The sequence below is a fragment of the Gorilla gorilla genome, chromosome 1 (genome assembly GCF_029281585.2).
Source record: "Gorilla gorilla gorilla isolate KB3781 chromosome 1, NHGRI_mGorGor1-v2.1_pri, whole genome shotgun sequence".
Taxonomy (NCBI): Eukaryota; Metazoa; Chordata; class Mammalia; order Primates; family Hominidae; genus Gorilla; species Gorilla gorilla.
The window spans coordinates 189391753-189415351 of NC_073224.2; the positions used below are offsets into that span (position 1 = coordinate 189391753).

General features: G+C 37.3%; 1 protein-coding gene across 2 annotated transcripts in view; it reads left to right on the top strand.

Moving 5' to 3' along the window:
• FAF1 (Fas associated factor 1) overlaps positions 1-23599 on the top strand; it is a 511731-nt gene that overhangs the window by 378545 nt on the left and 109587 nt on the right. For both annotated transcript variants that reach the window (XM_019018242.3, XM_055348410.2), the window contains exon 13: positions 6944-7098. In XM_019018242.3, coding sequence (XP_018873787.1) covers positions 6944-7098 — 155 coding nt within the window. The remainder of the gene's footprint in view (positions 1-6943; positions 7099-23599) is intronic.

The window sequence follows — 23599 nt, forward strand, 5'->3', positions numbered from 1 at the left end:
ATTTTGAGAGTTTGGTTTTACTTTAGGCTTTTCTTTTTTTAGACAGAGTCTCGCCCCGTTGCCCAGGATGGAGTGTAGTGGCACAATTTCAGCTCACTACAACCTCTGCCTGCCAGTTTCAAGCAATTCTACCTCAGCCTCCCAAGTAGCTGGGATTACAGGCGCTCCCCACCACACCCAGCTAATTTTTTGTATTTTTAGTAGAGATGGGGTTTCGCCCTGTTGGCCAGGCTGGTCTTGAACTCCTGACCTCAGGTGATCCAACTGCCTCGGCCTCCCAAAGTGCTGAGATTACAGGCGTGAACCACTGCACCTAGGGAAGGCTTTTTTGTTTTGTTTTGTTTTTAACCCTCTGACTTCCATATGACAGTGCTCCCTATGCAAGATTCAGATATCTGTGTCCTCAAGATTTCAGAATGCTATCCCAACATCTGCTCAGAAAGTGAGGGGAAAAAGACACCATCCTGGCATCTCCTCATCTTCAGTAGCTTTTTCTTTTTGGAACCTCTCCAATTTGGTTGATGCCTGTTGGTCTCTGAAATCACATTCAGGAGCTAAACAGGGCTAAGTTTTGTGATTCTTTTCACAATACAACCTGCACTCTGGTGTTTTACTCTTTAAAGATAACTAGCTTGGAGTTCTTTGAACAGATGGGGCCATTGACATTGCTGGGCCTTTCCCAAACTTTTCCTTTGTTTTTTTATCTTTTTTACTCTTCTTTTTCTCACTCTCACGTATATTTAAAATTCCGCTTCAGGCCAGGCACAGTGGCTCACGCCTGTAATCTCAGCACTTTGGGAGGCCAAAGCAGGCAGATCACCTGAGGTCAGGAGTTCAAGACCAGCCTGGCCAACATGGTGAAACCCCATCTCTACTAAAAACACAAAAATTAGCCAGGCATGGTGGCAGCTGCCTGCAATCTCAGCTACTCAGGAGGCTGAGGCAGGAGAATCGCTTGAACCCAGGAGGCAGAGTTTGCAGTGAGCTGAGATGGCGCCATCAGCCTGGGCAACAGAGCAAGACTCTGTCTCAAAAAAAAAAAAAAGGAAAAAGAAAAATTCAGCTTCAGTCACAGAGAAGTCACTCTCTCCTGCTTTTACTGTGGTTTGTTTGTTTCTACTTATAGCATTGATGGCCTACTTTTAAAATTCAGCTCAAGTATCACCTTCGCAGGCCAGGTGTGTAATCCCAGCACTTTGGGAGGCCAGGTCAGGAGGATCACTTGAGCCCAGGAGTTCAAGACCAGCTTGGGCAACATAGTGAAACCCCATCTCTATTAAAAACAATTTTTTTTAAAGTATCATCTTCATAAAGAAGCAGCCAATCTGATGTTCATGCCTAGAACCCAGGACTTCCTCTATTACTCCTCATTACTACTGATTTGCCAGCCCTACTTCCTCACTACTCCCATCTAGAAAAGAGTTTTAACAGACTTCTGACCTTCAGAACTGTATGCCACCCAAGCACAAAAAAGTGTAGTGACTTTCCCAAGGTCACATAGCTGGGCAATGGCAAAGCAGGAATTTGAATCCAGATAGTGTGGCTTCCTACTCTCCTGCTTGTGTTCTCACATTGCCCTTATCTTGAGTCATGATTGTATGCTGTGTGGTACCTGTGAACATCCATATACAAGAATAGCATTGTAGAAGTTGGCAAGTACTGGAATGATCCAAATTAGATGCTGGATTTAAAACAATAAATAAAACAGCTACAAAGGACATGTGGGAGTACTTGGGGGAAATTTGAATACGGACTGTATATATTAGATGATATTGTAACAATATTAAATGTCTTAGGTGTGATATAAATATGATGATTATGTAAGGGAATGTATTATTCTCAAGACATTTCTTTAGGGTAGAAGTGTCATGGTGTCTGCAAACATTCAGATGTTTCAGGGAAGTATTAAAAGAATGGTAAAGCAAATATGGCAAAATGCTAATGATTGGTAAATCTAGGTGAAGAATAAACAGGTGTTTATTGTATCATTGTATCCATTGTTTGTATCAATGAGCCATCTCCAAACTTAAAAAGAAAAAGTGATAGTGATAATGATTCTGATTACTATGGTGATGATAATGATGAGGGAAAAGGAGAACAGAAATGGGAAGGAGAGAAAGCAAATCAGGTCCAGTTTACACAAGGAAATTATTTTATACTATAGTTTTAACACTGAAAAAAACTATGAACTACATTGTACCGTTCCCAGAAATTGTCATATCAACTTTAAAAGCATTGAACATGCAGATTATGGATATTCTGGTACTCAAAATACAACCCTTTCTTTTTAGTTCATCAGCAAATATTTCCTTAGTATCTACTCTCTGCCTGGCTTATTTTGAGACACAGCACATTTCTTCCAGCTCTAATATTCTATGGTTCTGTGACACTAAGAGTCTAAATACAATAGCTACTGTAGCTCAAGGCCAAGTCACGTTGGTTGCTGTCAGTTGGGCATTTCTTAAGCATCAACTTAGTACCTTAGCTCCTGGATTTGAATGTGAAGATTAGTGAGGCACCGAACTCAGAGACACACAATAAGCATCCCAGACACTATTGCCAGGAGGAAAAATGAAGGAGCTGCTTAATCTTTAATACATTTTCATGGCCATTATTTCTCTTGAAATTGCTTTCAAAACCCTTTATTTTGCATGGATAGTTCAGGAATCTTCATCCTAACAGCTACCTTTCATTCAGCACCTACTATGGGCCAGGCCTTGTAAATAGGTGCTTAACCTACATTATCTGCAATGCTTACAACAACCCATTTGCCCCATGGTCACGCAGCTGCTAAATGGCAGAACTGGATTTAGAACAGAGCTCTCTGTTACTTTAAAGCTTGGAGACTTCCTTTTGCACTGTGTTACTAAAACTTAGATTACAGAGAGGGAATCAGGAGAATGTAGCTTGGTTGTTTGCCTTTGTGGTCTGCCAGACTTAGACCCTCTCTGCCAAATTAGAAAGGACAAATAAAATATATTCTTTTTAATGCCCCAATATTATCATTTGTTAGATGGTACTACAATTAAACGTTTGCCTCCGCACATTCTTTCCCACAACTTTTTGAGGGTAAGGAAACTGTTTCATTCATCTTTATAGTCTCAATCCCTTATACATAGGTACTCTTCAAATGTTATTGAACTAAATTATTAATGGGCCAAAAGAAAAACTGGTTATAGTAATAGAAATCAAAACATTTTCTTACTCGTTTTCTGTGGTACTGCTTTTCTTCACGAAAGCAGTTTTCTGATTAGTTTGCCATTTCAACTCTTCCAAATTGGTTGATATGCTTGACCCAGTTCTCACTCTTTTGGCCTGTGCTTAATTGAGCTCAGTAAGATAATCAGAAATCTGAGTCTGGAGTCCATTTATCTGTGACTGTAATTTAATCAGATTTATATAGCCTAAATTTACTAGCACTTCCATACTATTGGGTCTTTATATTTTGCTTATTTATTGTTATAAAAGCAGCAGAAAATTTTTTGTTGAAAGCTTATGTCAGAGAAAAGATTATTTTAAAATTATTAGTTTTCCTTTTGAAAGCTACTTTGGGGTACCCACAGCCTGAAGATTCTCTTGTGATACTCTTTTTATCATCTCCTTTCTCACATTCAGTCTAAAGCTTAAAGTGGGAATTTTTTTTTTTAAGTGTGTTTTCCTGGCATCTCATGTTTAACAGTGTCAGGGGTTTGTGTCCCTGGAACGAAAACTGTTTCTCCAGAGTCTTTTTTCTCTCAGCTTCCAGTGAAAAGAGGGGCGAGGCGAGCCAGTCGCTTACCACAAAGCAGTGCCACCACAAAGGAAAGATTAAGGGTTTAGAGAGAGGTCAATGTGGGTTTTTCTCTAACTAAACACTTTCCTAAAGTTTCCTTGTGGAAAAATAATGAAGTCATCTCAGAGTTTTTAAAGAATTTTTATTTCTTTTTCACCGTCTGCATTCGCTTGTCTTCTCAGCATGGATGTTTAATCTTCCTAGGCTTTGTGAATTGGCCCAAATGAATAAGTGGTGAGCTGTCTCTCTAGGAGCTAGAGGCTTATTCTAAGGGCCTAATCACTGAGTAAACACATCTTTGCCCTCCCTCTCACAACTGCGATATAATAGTCGAGATTCTAGCACAGTAACCTGGATATTGCAGGGACCAATGCTTTGAAATGCAGAATGGTTGATCCTCCAAAACAGACAGTGCCTGATCTTCGCCTGCCTCTTTCTTCTTTTTTAAATTAAATATTGCCAAAGAGATGCCGTTTTATTGCTTGATATTGTGCATTAGTGCCCTGGATTTCCAAGTTTAGTTTCAGTCAACACTGTCGGCTGCACTTATAGGGAACTCTGCATGTTGGGTTTCTTAGTAGCCTCTTCGGCACATGTGTGTTTGGTTTGGAAGAGCATTTAAATTAAATCAGTGAGATAGCAATGTAAATCACTAATCTCTTTCCCAAAGTCTAAATGTTCCATTGCAGTGTTCTTGAGAGAAATAGGCATTTTAAAGATTTAGCCATTGCCATTGTTTAGTTAGAAATATGCTGATTTAAAAGTGGACAGCTCTCTTGTTCCCACTGTCTCATTAAATGTAGTTGCTGAGATACGATCAAGCTGAATTAGAGGTTGACATCCCTCTGTCTATTCAGTTACAGAGCTCCTAAGAAGAAGAGCTCTGAATTTGTTAATGGTGCCAGGCTCACGTTACCTTCCCTAAAGCATCAGAATTCTTGATTCATTTACTAAAACTGATTTTACATTGCCATTGCTATTGGGTGTCTTTTTTGCCAAGGGGCTGTGGCTTGTATCAGTGTTCTTGTTTTTTTGCTCAAACAGGCTGGGACCCATGCTAGTTTAAAGATGCAAAGAAGACTGAAAGAGACCTCATTCTCTCTTTTGAGAAATTTAGTCTAGAGGGGAAACTGGTAAACAGTTATAATACTAATGGAAGGAGATAGAGGCCCAGGAAAGGAAGCTCTTAACTCTGCCTGAGGGAATCACAGAAGGTTTCATAGAGGCATTTGTTTTGAGCCTTATAGGATGAGTAGGAATTTACTAGATAAGTATCTCTCTAACAATGTATCTGATTACAAACTTCCTAGAAGCCTGATACTGTTCTCTGCAAACATCAACATAGATGAAGAAACCCCGAGTCTTTCTTGTTCACCATTTTATTGCCACTGCTTCCTGCTGAGCCTGACACAAAGAGCATTTCAACAAATGCTTGTTGAATGAATGAATAAATGAATTAACACATAGAAGCAGGGTGGGATCAGCTGAGCTACTTATACCCAGGAGTCCTGCCCTTATTCCCATTACAAGCTGTCTCTGAGTCTCAGTCCAAAGCAGTCTGGCATCTTCATGTTATATGAGTGCTTCCATAAGCCTTGACTACAGTGTGGTTGATTTCCGTGCTACCACTGTAGTATCAGAGAAAAAACACTTACTTGGACTTGGAGTTAGACAATCTGGGAGCCAATCCTCGTTGTATTAGTTACTAACTATCTGTGACATTTGGGACAAGTCCGCTTTCTAAACCTCAGTTTCCTCATATGCTAATGGGGTTAAGGATGCTATTTTAAAGATTTATTCTGGAAATTAAAGTAGATAATGGTTGTGAAAGTAACAGTGTCTCCTATTCATAGTAGATGCTTTTAGAATCTTAATCTACCTAACTGTGGCTACCCTCATCTATTACGAAATTTACCTTTGAAGAAAATAATTTTAATGATGATTACTATTACTATTACTTGGATTCTTTATCTAGATAATTCCTAACATCAGATTTCATTAGCCTTTCATCAGCATGAGCCTTATATTTTTCTGTAAGTTTCCTTCTTTTGTTCAGAATCCCACACAGCAAATTTTCATTTGCTGTCATCACATTCTTATTTAACATGAAGGGAAAGATACTAAGCTTCCTTGAAATTTTCCTTTGACAGAATTTCAAAGATTGGTTTGTATGTCGTCTTTACCATAAAATTTTATCTTTCCTTTCCCTGGTAATTGTGAGTATTGTTAAACTCAGCTCTTCTTTGAGGTAGTACCAAGAAGTTAGTCAACAATTTAAGCTCTTTAATCATTATAGTCATTGTTGGTAAAGCTAACATGTTGCAACCCATCAATGGCTACTTATAGCCATTGTTTGTATTATACCTATTACCTTGTTCAGTTTCAGTTTTTAGTTTTAATTATTGCATTGAGTATCCAACTATGACAGAAGACACATTTAAGAGACCAAGTGTCATTTATTGAAAGCAACTTTTATTATGGCAAAAGGTAAAGAATAATTTTCTATATGAAAAGCCACAGTGGACATTTTCTGAAATATAAACTAGAAAGAATGCATGTGAACTGAATATTTTTCTATCTCTTCAAATGGCAATTATATGTTACATGCTGATAAATAAGGGCTTAATATGAGAATACATTAAGGACTTTAAAATTATCTATAGAACAAAAAGAAAACTTCATTTCAGACCTTTTCCTTTCAAATGGAAGAGACTATCCATTGTTCAGATTAAAACCATAAAAAATATGTAAGAGGAATTTTGTCATTCTGTTTTAAAGAATATTTTTTCTCTGTACTGTTGAACAGTTCAAAGTTAATATTTCTCTTTACATGTATCTATTAAATGAAAAGAATAGTAAATCCATTTCCTTTAAGCAAAATACAATTCCTTTGCAACTTCATTTGAGATAGGCTTGCACATGTCAACAGAAATCTGCAATAGCAGTCTGCAGAATTAGATATAATCATCCCAGCCTTTTTAAAGTGTAAGGAAGTAAAATTTTTTGATATTTTAGATGCTTTAGGAACTCCAAAATGTAAAGTACTCTTTTAGGGAATAGCATTTAATTTTTGTCTTCGCTGTTCATATAGACTAATTATGCCTCTCTAAAATTTAAGAAATCTTACATTAGTGGATATTTTAATTGATCAGATTTTTCTCCTCTTTTCAGAGAAAGCTTCTTGCTATCTACCTCCACCATGATGAAAGTGTGTTAACCAACGTGTTCTGCTCACAAATGCTTTGTGCTGAATCCATTGTTTCTTATCTGAGTCAAAATTTTATAACCTGGGCTTGGGATCTGACAAAGGACTCCAACAGAGCAAGGTAATACTGTTGTTCACAAGTTGTAAGTTGGGCTTCTATTAAAAAAAAAATCATTGTGTTTGTCTTCATCATAAACATTTTTCATCCTCAGCATTAAACTCCCTACCATTGCATTTCATTAGACAAAAGCTGCTTGTTGCAGCTAACGCATGCAGTTATTTGCAATTGTGAAAATATACCTTAACTTATAAAAACTTTTTAAATTCAAGAATAACCTGAAAACAAAAATACATTTCTCATCTTATATTTGCAGTGCAACAGACATTTCTAATATGTTTTTGAACTTTTAGAGAAACCTGATGTTTTTAATGATGTTCAGAAAAGGCAAAACAAGTCTAATATATAATCCTAGTAGTAAGTTTATTTTTTAATAACTTCAGTGAAGAAGGCAGGACTTTCTGCACAAGTCCAGTGGAGTTGGTAATAGCTTAACTCTAGCATATGCTAATTGATGTAATCGCTTTATTGCACACATTCTTTTGCACACAGCCAACAATACATCCATATTCTCAATAGGGAAAAAAAAATTCCTTTCCTAGTTGTCAGGATGAGTTTACTTAGTTTGTTAATCATAGTATCTTCAAGTGATTAACACTTCTTCATATTTTGCCTATTTCAGTTTCCCATCTGAAATATATTTCATCATGTTTAATTACACATGTGGCCGTAACATCCCATGATGCTACTTTGGGTGTGTTAACACAATCATAATCGCAGGCTGCTGGTTCATGAACAGGGAGATTAAATTAATTCATTTCAAGGCAAGCATATTTTAGTCACCTAATTTAAACGATTATAGAACAATTAGAAACCACCTGATTTGTCTTTTTGTTATTTTATGGCTCACTGAATTTTCGGTCATCATTCAGACTTTGTTTTATTTAATCTGAATCAGAAAAAAACATGATTCTTTCCTTAAATGTGAGGCAAAATAATGTTGAAGCTATTTCATAATCTAATACTTCATTTCTTTAAGCAAATGGTTAGGAAATTTCATGAGATGACTTCGTTTTGCCTTGGAAATATTCCCTGTTATACATAAATAAAGAGTCTTTAGCACCTGTATTTGTTTAAATTAAATCAGGTTATTATTCACACTCAGTTAAAGGTGATGAAAAGCAGTGCCAAAAACAGATAAAAATGCCACATCGAAGGTCTTTCATGAGGCAAAATACAGAGACTGGAGACTTGGCTAAATCTTTTGCCATTCACTGGGAGTAAGGAATCTCCTCCTTTCCTTTTATCCACAACTTGATGGAGAAGGAAACACTATTTCTAAACCATCTGTAGTGGCTAAGTTCAGTGGGCTACCTGCTGTTATTTTGTTCTATCCTCCATTTAATTCTTAGTTCCTTTTATTTTACAATGACAAAAAATTGCAGTGTAGTTTCTTTTGAAAAACAGTGTTTGAGGGTTTTTTTTTTTATGATGGCAATCAACAGCCATGTAATTGCTTTGTTATGTTTTACTAAAGCAGTCTGTTAAGTAGCACAACTTTGATACACTAGTAATAAGAGTTTGCAGGTTACAGAGACACCTGTGGTGACCAAAGCGACAGAAGCTGCTTATTAGAAAGAGCCAGTACAGCTGTGTCCTATTAACTCCTCATGACACTTTTTTAAAAACACTAAATAAAGGTGTTGTTTAAGGCTTTAGAGCTATTTCTCAATGAACTGCAGGACTGACTATTAAGTATGATAGGATATTTCAATCTACATTTTGAATTAAGCAACTGTCATGAAAATTTGTAAAAGGTAATATTAAAGACTGAAAATAGGAACATCTAGGAATTCAATTTAATAAACATTTATAGGAACCACAAATGGGGCAATAGGGGAATGGAATTATTTCTATAATTTAAGATACTTGGCATCCTTATTCAAAATCTATTAATAGTTCTGTCCATATTACAAATTTAAAAGGTGTTATATTTCTCTATATTAAAGTAACAAAAGATAATTACTGGGTACTGAGTTTAATACCTGGTTGATGAAATAATCTGTAAAACAAACACTCATGACACCAATTTACCTATGTAACAAACCTTCACATGTACCCTCCAAACATAAAAGTTTTTTTAAAATGTCAAAAAATTAAAAAGCAAGTAATAAAAAAAAACAAATAAAATTACATAGCTACTTTTGATCCATCATTATTACTGTTAAGGCAAATGGGAAAATACACATTTTATAAACACAAGGTGAAAATTCATTAGAATGACATATTCCCAAAAAGGGGATTGACTTTGACATATGAAACTGTAAGATAATTAATTAGGCTGGTTTATTGCTTAAAAAAAGGGTTTAACTTAACCACAATTTTCTTGCCACCTATCATATCACAGATTCATCTAAATAAAATTGTCTAATTGGGTTACCTACTGTATTATCTTTCTTGGATTTTTACACCACATTTATCCAGAGGTGTTTATCATGAAAACTGATTGCATCACTCATTAGATGCTTTTAACTTGGAGTAACAAAACCTCAAGCTTTCACTCTCAATTCAGTAGACGACTGCTTGCACTAATATTTATTGATCCATGGGGTACATGTCAAAAGGTGTTATGACATCATTTGCATATGATTAGCAAGCTGAAATGGGAACATATTAATATATGGAAGTACAGAAGAGATTTCTAGGCATCACAAGTAAGATTGTTGTTGTGGGCTTCCTTTTAACTGTTATTTCTTTATGATAGATGTAAGTTTGGAAATAAATTCCTGGTTAATAGCTTGCCTGGTCCCATATCTGGTTAACCTAGTTCAGACAGGCCATAAAAATTTAGAGAGTCTTGGACCTGTAAGCCATTTGGATGTTTTCTTAGTGGTTTCCTAGGACTACCATCTGATATTATAGCTGAGGATGTTGATATCCAAGATGGGAAGAGACTTGCCAAGCAGATATACTTTTGCTTAAGGATTACTCTGATTAAGCCTATAGAGGCATTAGTTCTTCAATCACAGTATACTATGGATCTCTCATGTATGTAGGAGATAAGTGAAGGATATTAAACTAAGTGAATGCTTTGATGAAGTCACCAGAATGTGAGTGTCACTTGCTGTTATAAATTAAATTTCCTAATTTCTCTAACAAATTGGAATAAAAAAAGAAACATTTCTATAGAATGTCATAACCCCTGTGATGCTGATGATTTGGATTTTTACACCTCTTAAATGATTCTAATAACCTTCTTTCTTAGTTGAATACTTAGATTTTCTAGCCCACTGTGTATAAAATATGTTGGAATAATTCTTAGGTTGATCTTAGAACATTCCAAATATGAACTGAGACATGAAACTTTAGCTGTAATGATTAATGTCTGTCATCTCCCCTGCTAAATTGTGATCTCCTGAAGGGCTTATTCATTTTGTTGGTTTCAGTAAACAAGGCACTTTTTTAAATTCTAGAAAAAAGAAACCCAGAAAGCATTTAGCAAATAAATGTATGCATTTATTTACATCTAAGAATGTTGCTTATAATTTCAATATTGCATATCTAAATAGGAGGTTTTTTCCTTGGAAAATATTGTACAGTCTTTTGGGCCACCATGTCTAGTTGGATTTCAGAGCCATTCTTAAAACAGTGACAGGAAGCCCTTGGTAGTCTTGAGAAGTGCTAAAGGTATAATTTCTTTTTTTTTTTTAAGAGACAAGGTCTCGTTATGTTGTCCTGGCTGGAGTGTGTAATCATAGTGCACTGCAGCCTGAAACTCCTGGCCTCAAGCAATCATCCTGTCTCAGCCTTCTGAGTAGCTGGGACTACAGGTGTGTGACACCATGCCCTGTTCTAATTTCTTAAATATTGGTTTGACCAGTAATTCTGATGGAAATAGTAGGATGTACCTGTAAAAGAAAGAGCTAAAAACAGATAGGTAATAGTAAACAAGAAGATCTTGCAAATCACTTCATAGTTATGCAGGATTGGTTCCAGGACCTCCTGCAGATACCAAAATCCACAGATACTCAAGTCCCTGATAGAAAATGGCATAGTATTTACATATAACCCATGCACATCCTCCCATCTACTTTGAGTCGTCTCTAGATTACTTATAATACCTAATACAATGTAAGTGCTATGTAAATAGTTGTTATACTGTATTGTTTAGGTAAAATGACAAGAAAAAAAGTGTACATGTTCAGTATAGACACAATTTTTTTCTGAATATTTTTGATACCTGGCTAGTTGAATCAACAGATGCAGAACCCACAGATGCAGAAGACCAACTGTGTTTCTTATGTTTGTTCATTGAGTAAACACTGAATATTTAATATGAACCAGGAATGGTGCTGTCATCTGAGAATGAAAGGTGGAACAAGACACAATCCTAACCCTCAAAACACATATAGTCTAGTAGGCAAAACAGACATAAGAGCTAATATATAATATGAGGTATGTACAAGGTACTTTAGGAGTATAGATGAACTTTATACTGAGTTGCTGTACCCAAGGGGGTCAAAGAGGGACTTGAAGGAGATGATACACATAAAGATGAAGTTAGAACTTTACTCTTTCTATTTAGAGATTTTTATATTACCATAGTAGCATCCTAGTCTTTTGGGTGGCAGATTTTGCTCTTCTTTACGAAAGGGCATTGGTGTTTAAAGCCTCATAATTACGTATGGGGAACAAAGGGTCAGTGGTTGAAATAATTGAGGAGAGAAGGAATAGAGGGAGCTGGCTAGCTAATATAATCCACTATAATCTGAACCAGATTGAGAATTAAAGTCAACCAGCCAACATGGACAAATCCAAAGAAGATGTTTTGTTAATGATTCATCCAGCATTGGCATATGTCTACAGGCAGACAGTGAAGCAGGGATAAGATATTCTTTTGGATATGTAACATGTAGAAAACCATCATAGATTTAACTAATAAAAATATTGTTAGTACAATATATTCTTAATGAATCAGTGCTTAGCTATGAAAGAATAATTTCTTAAAATTCAGGACAGGTATCACTTCTGGGAAGTCTTGCCTCTCCCCATCCTTCTCTTGCCTCATTCAGGATTAAAATGCATATTCTGTATGCTCCCGTAATATATCTGTACTAACTTGTACTAATAGCACTCATTACATTGTATGGTCATTGTCTATCTCCCTGCTAGGTTGTCAGCTCCCTGACGGAGCTATGTCTGTAATCCCATTGCTTTACACAACTTCCTTCCTTCCTTCCTTCCTTCCTTCCTTCCTTCCTTCCTTCCTTCCTTCCTTCCTTCCTTCCTTCTGTCCGTCTGTCCTAGATGGCGTCTCGCTCTGTCACCCAGGCTGGAGTGCGGTGGCGCAATCCAGCTCACTGCAACCTCCACCTCCCAGGTTCAAGTGATTCTTCTGCCTCAGCCTCCCGAGTAGCTGGAACTACAGGTGTGTGCCACCACGCCTGGCTAATTTTTGTATTTTTGGTAGAGATGGGGTTTCATCATATTGGCCAGGCTGGTCTAAAACTCCTGACCTCGTGATCCACCCGCCTCGGCCTCCCAAAGTGCTGGGATTACAGGCATGAGCCCCTGCGCCCGGCCACAACTACCTTTTAAAGAGTAAGTACTATATTGATAATAAATCATCTCTAATAGGCTTATTGAAAAATAGCAAGAGAGTACCAGTTTGAGTAATGGCAAGAATATTGGAAATACAGCTACATTCCTCTAATTGTGTGATCTTCCCCTGTAGCCACTAATGGTACTAATATATGGTACTAAAGCCTTCATTCTCCTTACAGAATGAACTAAAAATGTTCAGATTGGATACTTGGTCTTCTGCTGGCATTGTAGGGTCCCAGAATGTCATGGTGTACGCTCATGTGCCTCAGGTGCTCCCAGGCCATCTGGAAAGTGGCTTGAATTCCAACCCTGATGAGTTCATCCTGGTTCTAGAGTTTCTTCCCCAGACTTCACCAAACCTCTGTGATACCCCAGAAGTAATTGGCCTCCCAAATTGGGCCATTCTGGGATGGTACTGAACCTTCTACAATGGTGGGAGAACTGATTCAACATGTCCCAGGCCTAGAGTGCTAGAGTGGCTACATGGTGGAAGAGACCAAGCATTCAGGCATGTTCTATTAGAACACCATCAGAATTAACCATAAATAGTACTATGTAAAGCACCAGCGTAGTAAGTGTTAATCTGTTTCCCTCTATAAAGGCTGTGCCCTCCAGGCTGAGCTGTGGATTCTTAGCTGAAGTTGCTTCATCAAGGAAAGCTACATCACATATGTGACACAATGAACCACCAGTATTAACCAGTAATAAGTGGGTTAGTGGGTATCTCTTGTTCTGAATAGGAGGGTCCACAAAGCAAATATAGGTGCTGGTTTAGATTATCTAATTCTAGAACACTTAGAATCAAACATTGAATTTCACTGGAATAGTGCCAACTGGGTAATCAGCTGGCTGTGAGTGCTGGAAAATGAATTGCTTATGTAAGTACCTGAGATGAAAATATTTTGCACATCAGTGTACGTGCTACTAAGTGTTAAATCAGGCATTGCACACTATTTCTAAGCAGTGTTCACAGTAGCTGTAAACAGTTCCCCAGGAGCTGCCAATAGTGCTTGGGTTACACAGGTTGCTTGTAACATACACATAGCATTGTATTAAATTTTGTACACACATTTAATACCAATATTCACAGACAGAATTCTGTGCCTGTCAGTATTAGCTTTTGAACTTAATGCCCTTGGGTGTGGTATTTCAGGTCACTGCAAACTTCCGCTGCTGTGCTGACAGGTACTTGTTAGGCTTAATATTCAAGTGATAGTTTTCCACATTACTTAATCTTTGGCAAGAGTTAATTGACTTAAAGCACTTATTATCAGTAAGCTGTCTTCACATGTACTTTCCATCTCAGTAATTAGCCATATTCACAGTGGCTTACCCTTAATTCCAAACTACTCAGTGGTTCATGCCTGGCTGAAGCCTTGCTGACCATGTTACTCTAACCCTACACTTCCATTTGATCTGGCAAATATAGCTCAGGTGTGGAGTCTGCATGGGAGACACAGGAGTATTAATTTCCAGCTGCTACTCTAGGTACAAATATGGATTCTGCAGAGGTAGCTGATAAAACAGATGAACATGTTGTGGTCAGGGTACTAAGACTTCAGGAGAGCCTTCGTGCCAGATTTCCATATAATTTTCTCCAAACTTCTTTATTCCCTTTATGCAACATTTTCCTTCCAGTACTTTTAAAGGAAGTATATTGCCATCCTAAACATCCCAGGTCAAGGGCTTAATTAATGCTTTAAAATGAAGGTTCCAAAACACCAGGAGAGTTTGTCATTTTCTCCCTGGTTTGTTTTGTGAAGACGGAGGAGAGAAGGTGAGGAGGAACCCCTCCTGTTCCATGATTACATCCTACCCACTCATTTTCTCCTTTTCTCTTCTGCTTTTGATTTTTAGTGGCGGTCTTAACAGAATGTCAAGATCAATTTGCAGCATGGTTTAACTCAAGGTTTGCGTTCTGCCAGCAGCAATTGTCCCTGCAAACAATGCCGTGTGTTCTTGTAACTTCAGAAGCTTTTAGAGGGATCATGGCAAGGGCAGCATCTAATGACTTTATTAGTGTAGGGTTTCAAAATGGGCTCAGTAATTGTTCATATCTCTTTGTCAGCAAGTCATAATTACTGCTCAGCATTGTCCAAGGGTACACTTGTGAATAGTTTCCTAATAGTACTGAAAGGAAAAAAGGAAAGGGAGAATGGATAAAAGTGATGGCCTCTTACAATTGAGAATAAGTCAGTCTCTATATAGTTGATGGCTAAACTGTTTATAGTACATTCAACATTCTTAAAACAGATTATCCTTTTTTTTTTTTTTTGAGACGGAGTCTCGCTCTGTTGCCTAGGCTGGAGTGCATTGGTGTGATCTTGGCTCACTGCAAACTCCACCTCCTGGGTTCAAGCAATTCTCCTGTCTTAGCCTCCCAAGTAGCTGGGGCTACAGGCGCTTGCCACCATGCCTGGCTAATTTTTGTATTTTTAGTACAGATGGGGTTTCACCTTGTAGGTCAGGCTGATCTCGAACCCCTGACCTCAGGTGATCCACCTGCATTGGCCTCTCAAAGTGCTGGGATTACAGGCATGAGCCTCCTCGTCCGGCCAAAATAGATTATCCTTTTAAAAATGTTCTTTGAGATAATTTAAAATTACCAATTTATGAGCCTTTTTTACTCTGATTTGGATACTTCCTACACTCCTACCTAGTACTACAGTTATAACTGCCTGGTTGCACATGCATTGTATTTGAATCAAAGCATTTGTTTTTAAAAAAGAGCTCATTTTCCTCTGCACTAATCTAATTAATGCTATTCAGGAAATATGCATTTAACTCAGATACAGTTGTCAATAAATAGCCTATGAAAACTGTTGTTAGAAGCTGAGATACAAAGGTGATATTATTGGCAAGCCATTCCAAAAGAATAACATTTTAAGTTTCTATCACATTCTATTTTTCTCATGCACTAGATCTTTCTTATAAGTCTGTTGGTGTTCTCCTTGGTCATCTCCCAATTACTCTGTGTTTTGAATATTTTTTGAATATTCTAGGTATCTTGATTATGAGAGTCACAGAATTAAAAGAATCATCACTGTCTCAAGATGAAGTTTGAGGTTAATTCCAAACCTTTCCCTGTTTGTGATCTGTTGCTGAATCCTTCCCCATTCTGTAACCCGTCCCCCGACCCCACCAGTGTACTCATGTATAGTTATATGCAAATAGTTACTCCCAATAGCTGGTTATGCTTGTATTTTAGAACATACAGTTTTTATATTGATATAAAACATGAGTAATCTAATGACACATTCCAAAAATAAGATAAATATCTTATTCTAAAAATAAGATATTTAGGCTGGATGCAGTGGCTCACACCTGTAATCCCAGTGCTTTGGGAGGCTGAGGCAGGTGGATCGCTTAAGGCAAGGAGTTCAAGACCAGCCTGGCCAACATAGTGGCCAGGTTTCACTGGACATAGTGAAACCCTGTCTGTACTAAAAATACAAAAACTAGCCTGGCATGGTGGCACATGCCTATAGTCCCAGCTACTTGGGAGGCTGCTTGAGCCCAGGAGCCAGAGGTTGCAGTGAGCCGAGATTGCACCACTGCACTCCAGCCTGGGCAACAGAGCAAGACCCTGTATCTAAATAAATAAATAAATAAATAAGTAAGATATTTACAAAGTGAAATATCTTAAATATATATATGCCATCATGTATTTTGCTTTTCTTCTTGCGTGAAATTAAAAAGGTCTGAAAAGATTTGTTTCCTTAACTGCTCTCATTAATAATTTTTATATTGATGATATTTCGGCAGACCTTTTACTAAATGATATCACCTATGCCATTGAAATTGGTAGCACATTTCTCCTCTTCTATAAATACTGATAGTAAAACAGTCAGAGAAATTATAAAAGAAACATGTTAGTTCAGTGATGTAAAACCACATAAGTAATTTGGTTCCTCTGACATATTTTACAGTGTTCGCTTGTCAGTCTACATAGATGCTAAAAGATATTTTAAAGCCCAACAATCTGAATGTTCTAATCTACCAAATATACCACCAAAAAAAGCAAAGTTTCTGTTAGTCTGGAATTGGAGAGTAAGGTGGAATCCTGTTTCTGATGTGTTCAGGTAATTATTAAAGAATAGATTGGGTGTCCTTTCCTTAAGCATATGTTTGTGTCTCTCTACTTAATAGCATTAGGGTAATAGAGGAGTGACAGATAGTTTTATATTATTCAAAACAGAGTTAACTATAAAGACTTTTTAAAAGCTGTTTGACAGTTTATCTACTGTTGGCTAACTCAGTCTGTAGCTACAGCAACAATTTAAGAATCCTAAATAGATTGCTTTCATGTGCTTTTCTTCCCCTCAATACATGATCAGCACCAAGAAAGTCCTTTTCAGCAAATACTTTTCTACACACCTCAGCTAAGGAAGGAATGAGGCAAGGTTATGTGAAAAATTAAAAAGCCTTGATTGCCATACCTCAAATCTGAGAAATTACATAGCCCAGTCCCAGTAATAAATGAGCTACTGGATTCTCTGAGCAGCTCTTAGATAATTTACTGTCTCAGCAACAAATTTTATTATGTGGCTATTAGGAAAGCTATGTATTAACTTGTTAGTTCTTGAAGCAGACTTGTACACATTAAAATGTGTCAGTTGCTGTTCTTAAAACTGATTTTCTATTTTATTTTATTTTATTTTATTTTATTTATGTTTGAGACAGGGGTCTTGCTCTGGTGCCCAGGCTGGAATGCAGTGGCACAGTTTCAACTTACTGCAGCCTCAACCTGCTAGGCTCAAGCAGTCCTCCCACCTCAGCCTCCCAAGTAGCTGGGACTACAGGTGCACACCACTACATCCAGCTAATTTTTGTATCTTTTTGTAGACACGGGGTCTCACCATGTTGCCAAGGCTGGTCTCAAATTCCTGAGCTCATGCAATCTGTCCACCTCAGCCTCCCAAAGTGCTGGGATTGCAGGCATAAGCCACTCTGCCTGGCCAATTTTCTTTTTAAATTTCAATAGATTTAGGGGTACAAGTGGTTTTTAGTTACATGGATGAACTGTATAGTGGTGAAATCTGTTTTTAGCATACCCATCTTTCAAGTAGTGTACATTGTACCCAATAGGTAATTTTTCATTCCTTACCTCCTTCCTACTTTCCCCCTTCTGAGTCTTCAGTGTCCCTTATACCTCTGTATAGGCCCCTGCATAACCATAGTTAGCTTCCACTTCTAAGTGAGAACATGATGACCTCCAGTTTCATCCAGGTTGTTGCAGAAGACCTTATTCTTTTTTTTTTTTTTTTTTTTTTTGGAGATGGAGTCTCGCTCTTTCGCCCAGGCTGGAGTGCAGTGGTGCGATCTTGGCTCACTGCAAGCTCCGCCTCCTGGGTTCACGCCAGTCTCCTGCCTCAGCCTCCCGAGTAGCTGGGACTACAGGCGCCCGCCACCAAGCCCAGCTAATTTTTTGTGTATTTTTAGTAGAGACAGGGTTTCACTGAAGACCTTATTCTTTTTTATAGCTGAGTTGTATTCCATTATATATACACACACCATGTATATACACACCATATATATAATATATACACATACCATATATATACACCATGTATATATACACACACCTAATTTTATATATATATATGTATACATACCACATTTTCTTTATCCACTCATTGGTTAATGGGTACTTGAAGTTGATTCGCTATCTTTGCCATTGTGAATTGTGCTGCAATAAACATATGCATGCAGGTATCTTTTTGATATAATGACTTTTTTTCCTTTGGGTACTCAGTAATGGGATTGCTGAATCAAATGGTAGATCTGCTTTTAGTTCCTGGAGGAATCTGAATACTATTTTTCATAGAGGTTGTACTAATTTACATTCCCACCAACGGTGTATAAGAGTTCCTTTTTACTGCATCTGTGTCAACATCTATTATTTTTTGACTTTTTAATAATGGCTGTTCTGCTGTTCTTACTGGTTTAAGGTGGTATCTCGTGGTTTTAATTTGCATTTCCCTGATGATTAGTGATATTGAGCATTATTTCATGTTTGTTAGCCATTTGTATATCTTCTTTTGAAAAATGTTGGTTCATGTTGTTTCCTCACTTTTTAATGGGATTATTTGTTTTTTTCTGGCTGATTTGTTTGAGTTCCTTGTAGATTCTTGATAGTAATCCTTTGTTGGATGTATTTTCTCCCATTCTTTTGCTATGCAGAAGCTTTTTAGAAGCTTAGGGTTTTATTTTGGGGGGTGTGTGTGTGTGTGTGTGTCAGGGTCCTGGGGTGTGTGTGTGTGTGTGTCAGGGTCCTGGTGTGTGTGTATGTGTGTGTGTGTCTCGCTCTGTCACCTGGGCTGGAATGCAGTGGCACGATCTCAACTCACTGCAGCCTCGACCACCTGGGCTCAAGTGATCCTCTCACTTCAGCCTCCTGACTGAAGTAGCTGGGACTACAGGCTCATGCCACCATGCCCAGCTATTATTATTATTTTTTGTAGAGACGGGTTTCACCATGTTGCTCAGGCTGGTCTCCTGGGCTCATAGAAACCACAATTTTTCATTACAACTGTTTTCTTATTGTTTATGCAGACAGACAGATGTCAATCATCATAGAATGTAGAGCAATTGAGAAGTAAGGCTCAGTCAGGCTGGAAATACGAAAAACGATGATATTAGACAAGTAGTATAACATTTCTAGATCTTTCTTTTTCATCTATGAAAAGAGAGTGACTCACCTATTTGACCTGAGACCTTTGTCTGTAATATTCTGACTTGGATACAATTGTTTTCAGTAGAAAAATGTGAGGTAAGCAAGGGTTCATTTTTAAAATAAATTTTGGTGAAGTTTGATATATCAGATTATAACATAAGCATGCTACCCTTACCAGTTTGTAATAATCTGATCAGAGTGATTTTAGTGGGGTGTAGTGAAGAAGACGACAGTAATTTTCTTCCTCTTTCGTTTTGTAACAAGGAATATCTGTTAAAAGTATATTAGTAGCTAAGAGCAAGACTATAATACTGCTTTTTAAGAAGCCAAACTACATGATGACAACTACAACCATTAATTAAGTACCTACTTAATTATAGTGCCAGACACTATATAAATGTGCTAATTTAAGACTCTCTCTCTCTCTCTCTCTCTCTCTCTCTCTCTCTCTCTATATATATATATATATATATATATATTTACCTCATTTAATCTTTTCCACAATTCTGCAGGGTAAATAGCAAGATCCCATTTCACATGTGAGGAAACTATTTGTGGCTCAGAGAGGTTCTGTGAGGTCATTGCAATGGCTATACCAGCTATAAATCCCAATGCTACCTATGCTTTTCTACCACATAATGCTTTTTTTCCCATGATCTTGCCATGCTGAATGATTCAGCAACAGAAATGTACTAGATAATTATCTAGTGTGCAAAGTCCTGCAGGAGGTATAAGGGAAGTCCATGGACCTTTTGTTCAAGGAACAAATAAACGTGAAATTCACCCAGTCTTAGAGTTAGGGATTAGACGTGTCCTTAGCAGTACAACTTGCAGTCACCCAGGCCTTTTTTTCTATAACATGCTTAGCTGATGTTGCCCCAGCCTGTGCTTGAATATTGCCAGGACAGGGAAATGAAAGCTTCAAAAGATAGCTTTTTTTTTAGCTGCTCTGAAAACTGGAAATGTCTTTACTACAATGCTTCTTCTATAGAGAGCTTCCGCAACTTTATCCTTTTTGGTTCTGGTTTTGCAGTTACCTGATATAAGCCTAACTTCTCTATAGCATTATAGCCTTTTATCAATGTAACTCTAGTTCTCATTTTTCCTATTTTCCCTGCCTCTTCCTACCAAATATAATTAGTTCTTTTCACTGTTCTTCATATGATAGTGTGTCTAGACCCAGCCCCTCCTAAAGGTGCCGGGATCAAGCATAGTGCTCTAGAGGAGGTTTGTCTGGTGCTATGCACAGTTCTATCTGAAATTTTATTGTGGGCTTCTGTTGAACTCAGGGAATCATCTAAAACCCCATTGTTGTTTTCCAGCTTGAGTTGATGCTAAACCAGATTTCTGCCATTCTTTACTAATGCAGTTGATTGACAAGATCATCTGGGGTTCACATTCTGTCTATTGACCTTCACAAGTTTTATCACCCACAAATGAGTCTTAATTAAGTCCTTACCATCTCTACTCCTGTCATCATTCTTGATAATCCTCTCGGTTCCTAGACATGTTCTCCAGAAAATTTTTCTTCTTCCCTGTATTTACCACATTTAGGTGGGGTCACTAATAGAAACTATATGGCCTAATATATTTTGATTTCAAACATCTGGCTCTGATCACCACTTCCTACCACTCCTATTTATTTGTTCAAGTATCACTGGTCTTAAAGATTTTTTTATCTCCTCATGCCTTCCAATCTATTGACCTTTCTCTCACCCCATCTACCCTTTCCTGTATCCAGTTTTCATATTCCTCATCCTGTTTAGATTTTGAGTTTCATCGTTGTAATTTCCTTGTGATACTTTAAACTCTCTCTGTTACACTCATTTTGTTAGACCCACCTGTTCACCTTCTGTATGCCTGTACCCTTGCAGTTGAACACAGCTAGAGAAAATCACACTGTCTTTTCTCTTCTCTTCTCTTTTTTCTCTCTCTCTTTTAAATAAACACAAGCTTCAAATAAGCACACAATAATGCTGGGCAAGCCTACTGGGATTTGGGATTCTCTAGTTAGTTTTCTTTGCCTAACTGAGATATCTATTTCATACTACTCTTCATTCCCCAAATATATCATTCCCCTCTCTACCTCCCCTCCCAGCTGCCCCCACTAGTTGCTTGAGAATAAAAGAAGTTATCAGAAAGACAGAAATGAGCCCATTTTTCTGTCCTGACTATATATTCCTTCAGAAAGGTCTGATGAACCTTTCTAGAGAAGGCTTCACCATCATTCTTTTTCATAGCACCCTCCTAGAACTTTCCATAATAAGCCATTACTTTTGCTTACTTTAACATTTATTTTCTATTTCTTCCAATGAATATAAGCTTTATAAGGATAAGAGTTATATCAATGTTTTCCACTTTTGTTTCTTATTAAAATGCTAAATAATTACTTGTTGATGTTATAAGAATTCAGAGCATCATGATGATTAAGAATATGAATGAGCTTTGGATTTATTCAGACCACGATTGGAATTCTAGCTATGCCACTAGGCCACCATAGTGACTGTGGTGGGTGAGTTGCTTAAACGCTCTAGCTGAAGTTTTTTTTTTTTTTTTGGAAACAGGGTCTCACTCTGTTGCCCAGTCTGGAGTGCAGTGGCACAATCTCAGCTCACTGCAACCTCCACCTCCCGGGTTCAAGCTATTCTCCTGCCTCAACCTCCTGAGTAGCTGGGACTACAAACGCACGCTACCATGCCTGGCTAATTTTTTTGTATTTTTAGTAGAGACAGGGTTTCACCATGTTGGCCAGGCTGGTCTCGAACTCCTGACCTCAGGTGATCCGCCCGCCTTGGCAACTCAAAGTGCTGGGATTATGAGCATGAGCCACCGCACCTGGCCTGCAGTTTTCGTACCATGAAATGGAGATAAAACTACATTCATCAGAGAGTTATTAGAATTAAATGGGATGATTGATTTTAAAGTCTGGTACAGAGTAAGTGCTCAGTGCATTTATCTACATGTAAATATTTTATTTGTCTCAGATATTTATGAAAATGTTAACAGGACAAAGCCAGCTAGTAAACTATTTGAGACTACTCTCAATTTGGTAGCATTCTACAGATTGAATTTCCTGATGACAAATGAACTTGTCTACCTTAGCCTGTATTTCTGAATCTTATCTAAAGGATCTTTTGGAACACCTTATTATATGCCTTACTGAAATCCAGATAGTCAAAACTTACGGAATGCTGATGCATTCTTAGTCTAGGAAACTCACAGTTAGTTTTGGGAATAGTATGTTCTTAAGGGCCTATGCTGCCTGCCATTCATCGCTACTGTATTCTAATTGTTCATAAACCATCTTTCTAAGTGACTTTTTAAAGTTTTGTGGGTATTGTGAGCAAGTTTACTGGTCTGTACATTTTAAAATCATGGTATTTACATGTTTTTAGGGACACAGATTCCTCATGATGGTTACTTCATTATCATTAATTTTAGCTTTTTACTGTCTCATTCATTCTACCATCTATTCATTTCTTTATCCAAAAAAGTATTCATTAAGCTGTGTACCATATGTGTACCATATACTGTGTACTATATACCATTAAACTGTGTACCATATACTGTGCTTGAATTGGGAAAACATTCTTGCTCCTCTTATTTTCCCTCTGTATGTATGTCTGGGTTTTTTTTCCATTTAGCATTTACATTTTGCCTCCTTTAAAAAATTGACATAATCGTTATACGTAATCTCATAATCTCTGTACATACAATATAAAATAGGAAAATAAAAAATAAAATTGGATGAAAACCAATTAAAAGTAGCAAATAGATATGAATATTTATAAGAACCTGAGTTGAAGTTTAGCTGTAGAATTCTAGCAGGTAAAGGAGAGAAAGGAAATGTCATAGGCATATAATCATTTATTCATCTGTCCATTCCATATGTATCTATTGTATTTCTCTTATATGCCAGATCATACACCTGAGATCATTTACATTTTGCCATTTACAGTTCTCATTTTCTGACATATGGAATCATAATAGTTCTTCTCAAGATTTCCTGACACTGAAGTCAAGGGAGAATTTTGTTGCATGATTTTATTTGAGAGTCCTTAGGAAAAGTAATAGACAATAAACTTCTACTGTTGTTTTGCAGAAGACAGATTATTTTAAATAGATTTTTAAAATATAAATCCCCTGTAAAAGCAGAGGGCTTTGTATTTAATCTTTTCAGTAATGATAATTCTTTAGGGAGTTTAGGTGATGTGGTCCTTAAATACTCCTTTTTGATTACCTAACTCGTAACAGGTATAAAGTTTAGAGGAAAAGCCTACACGG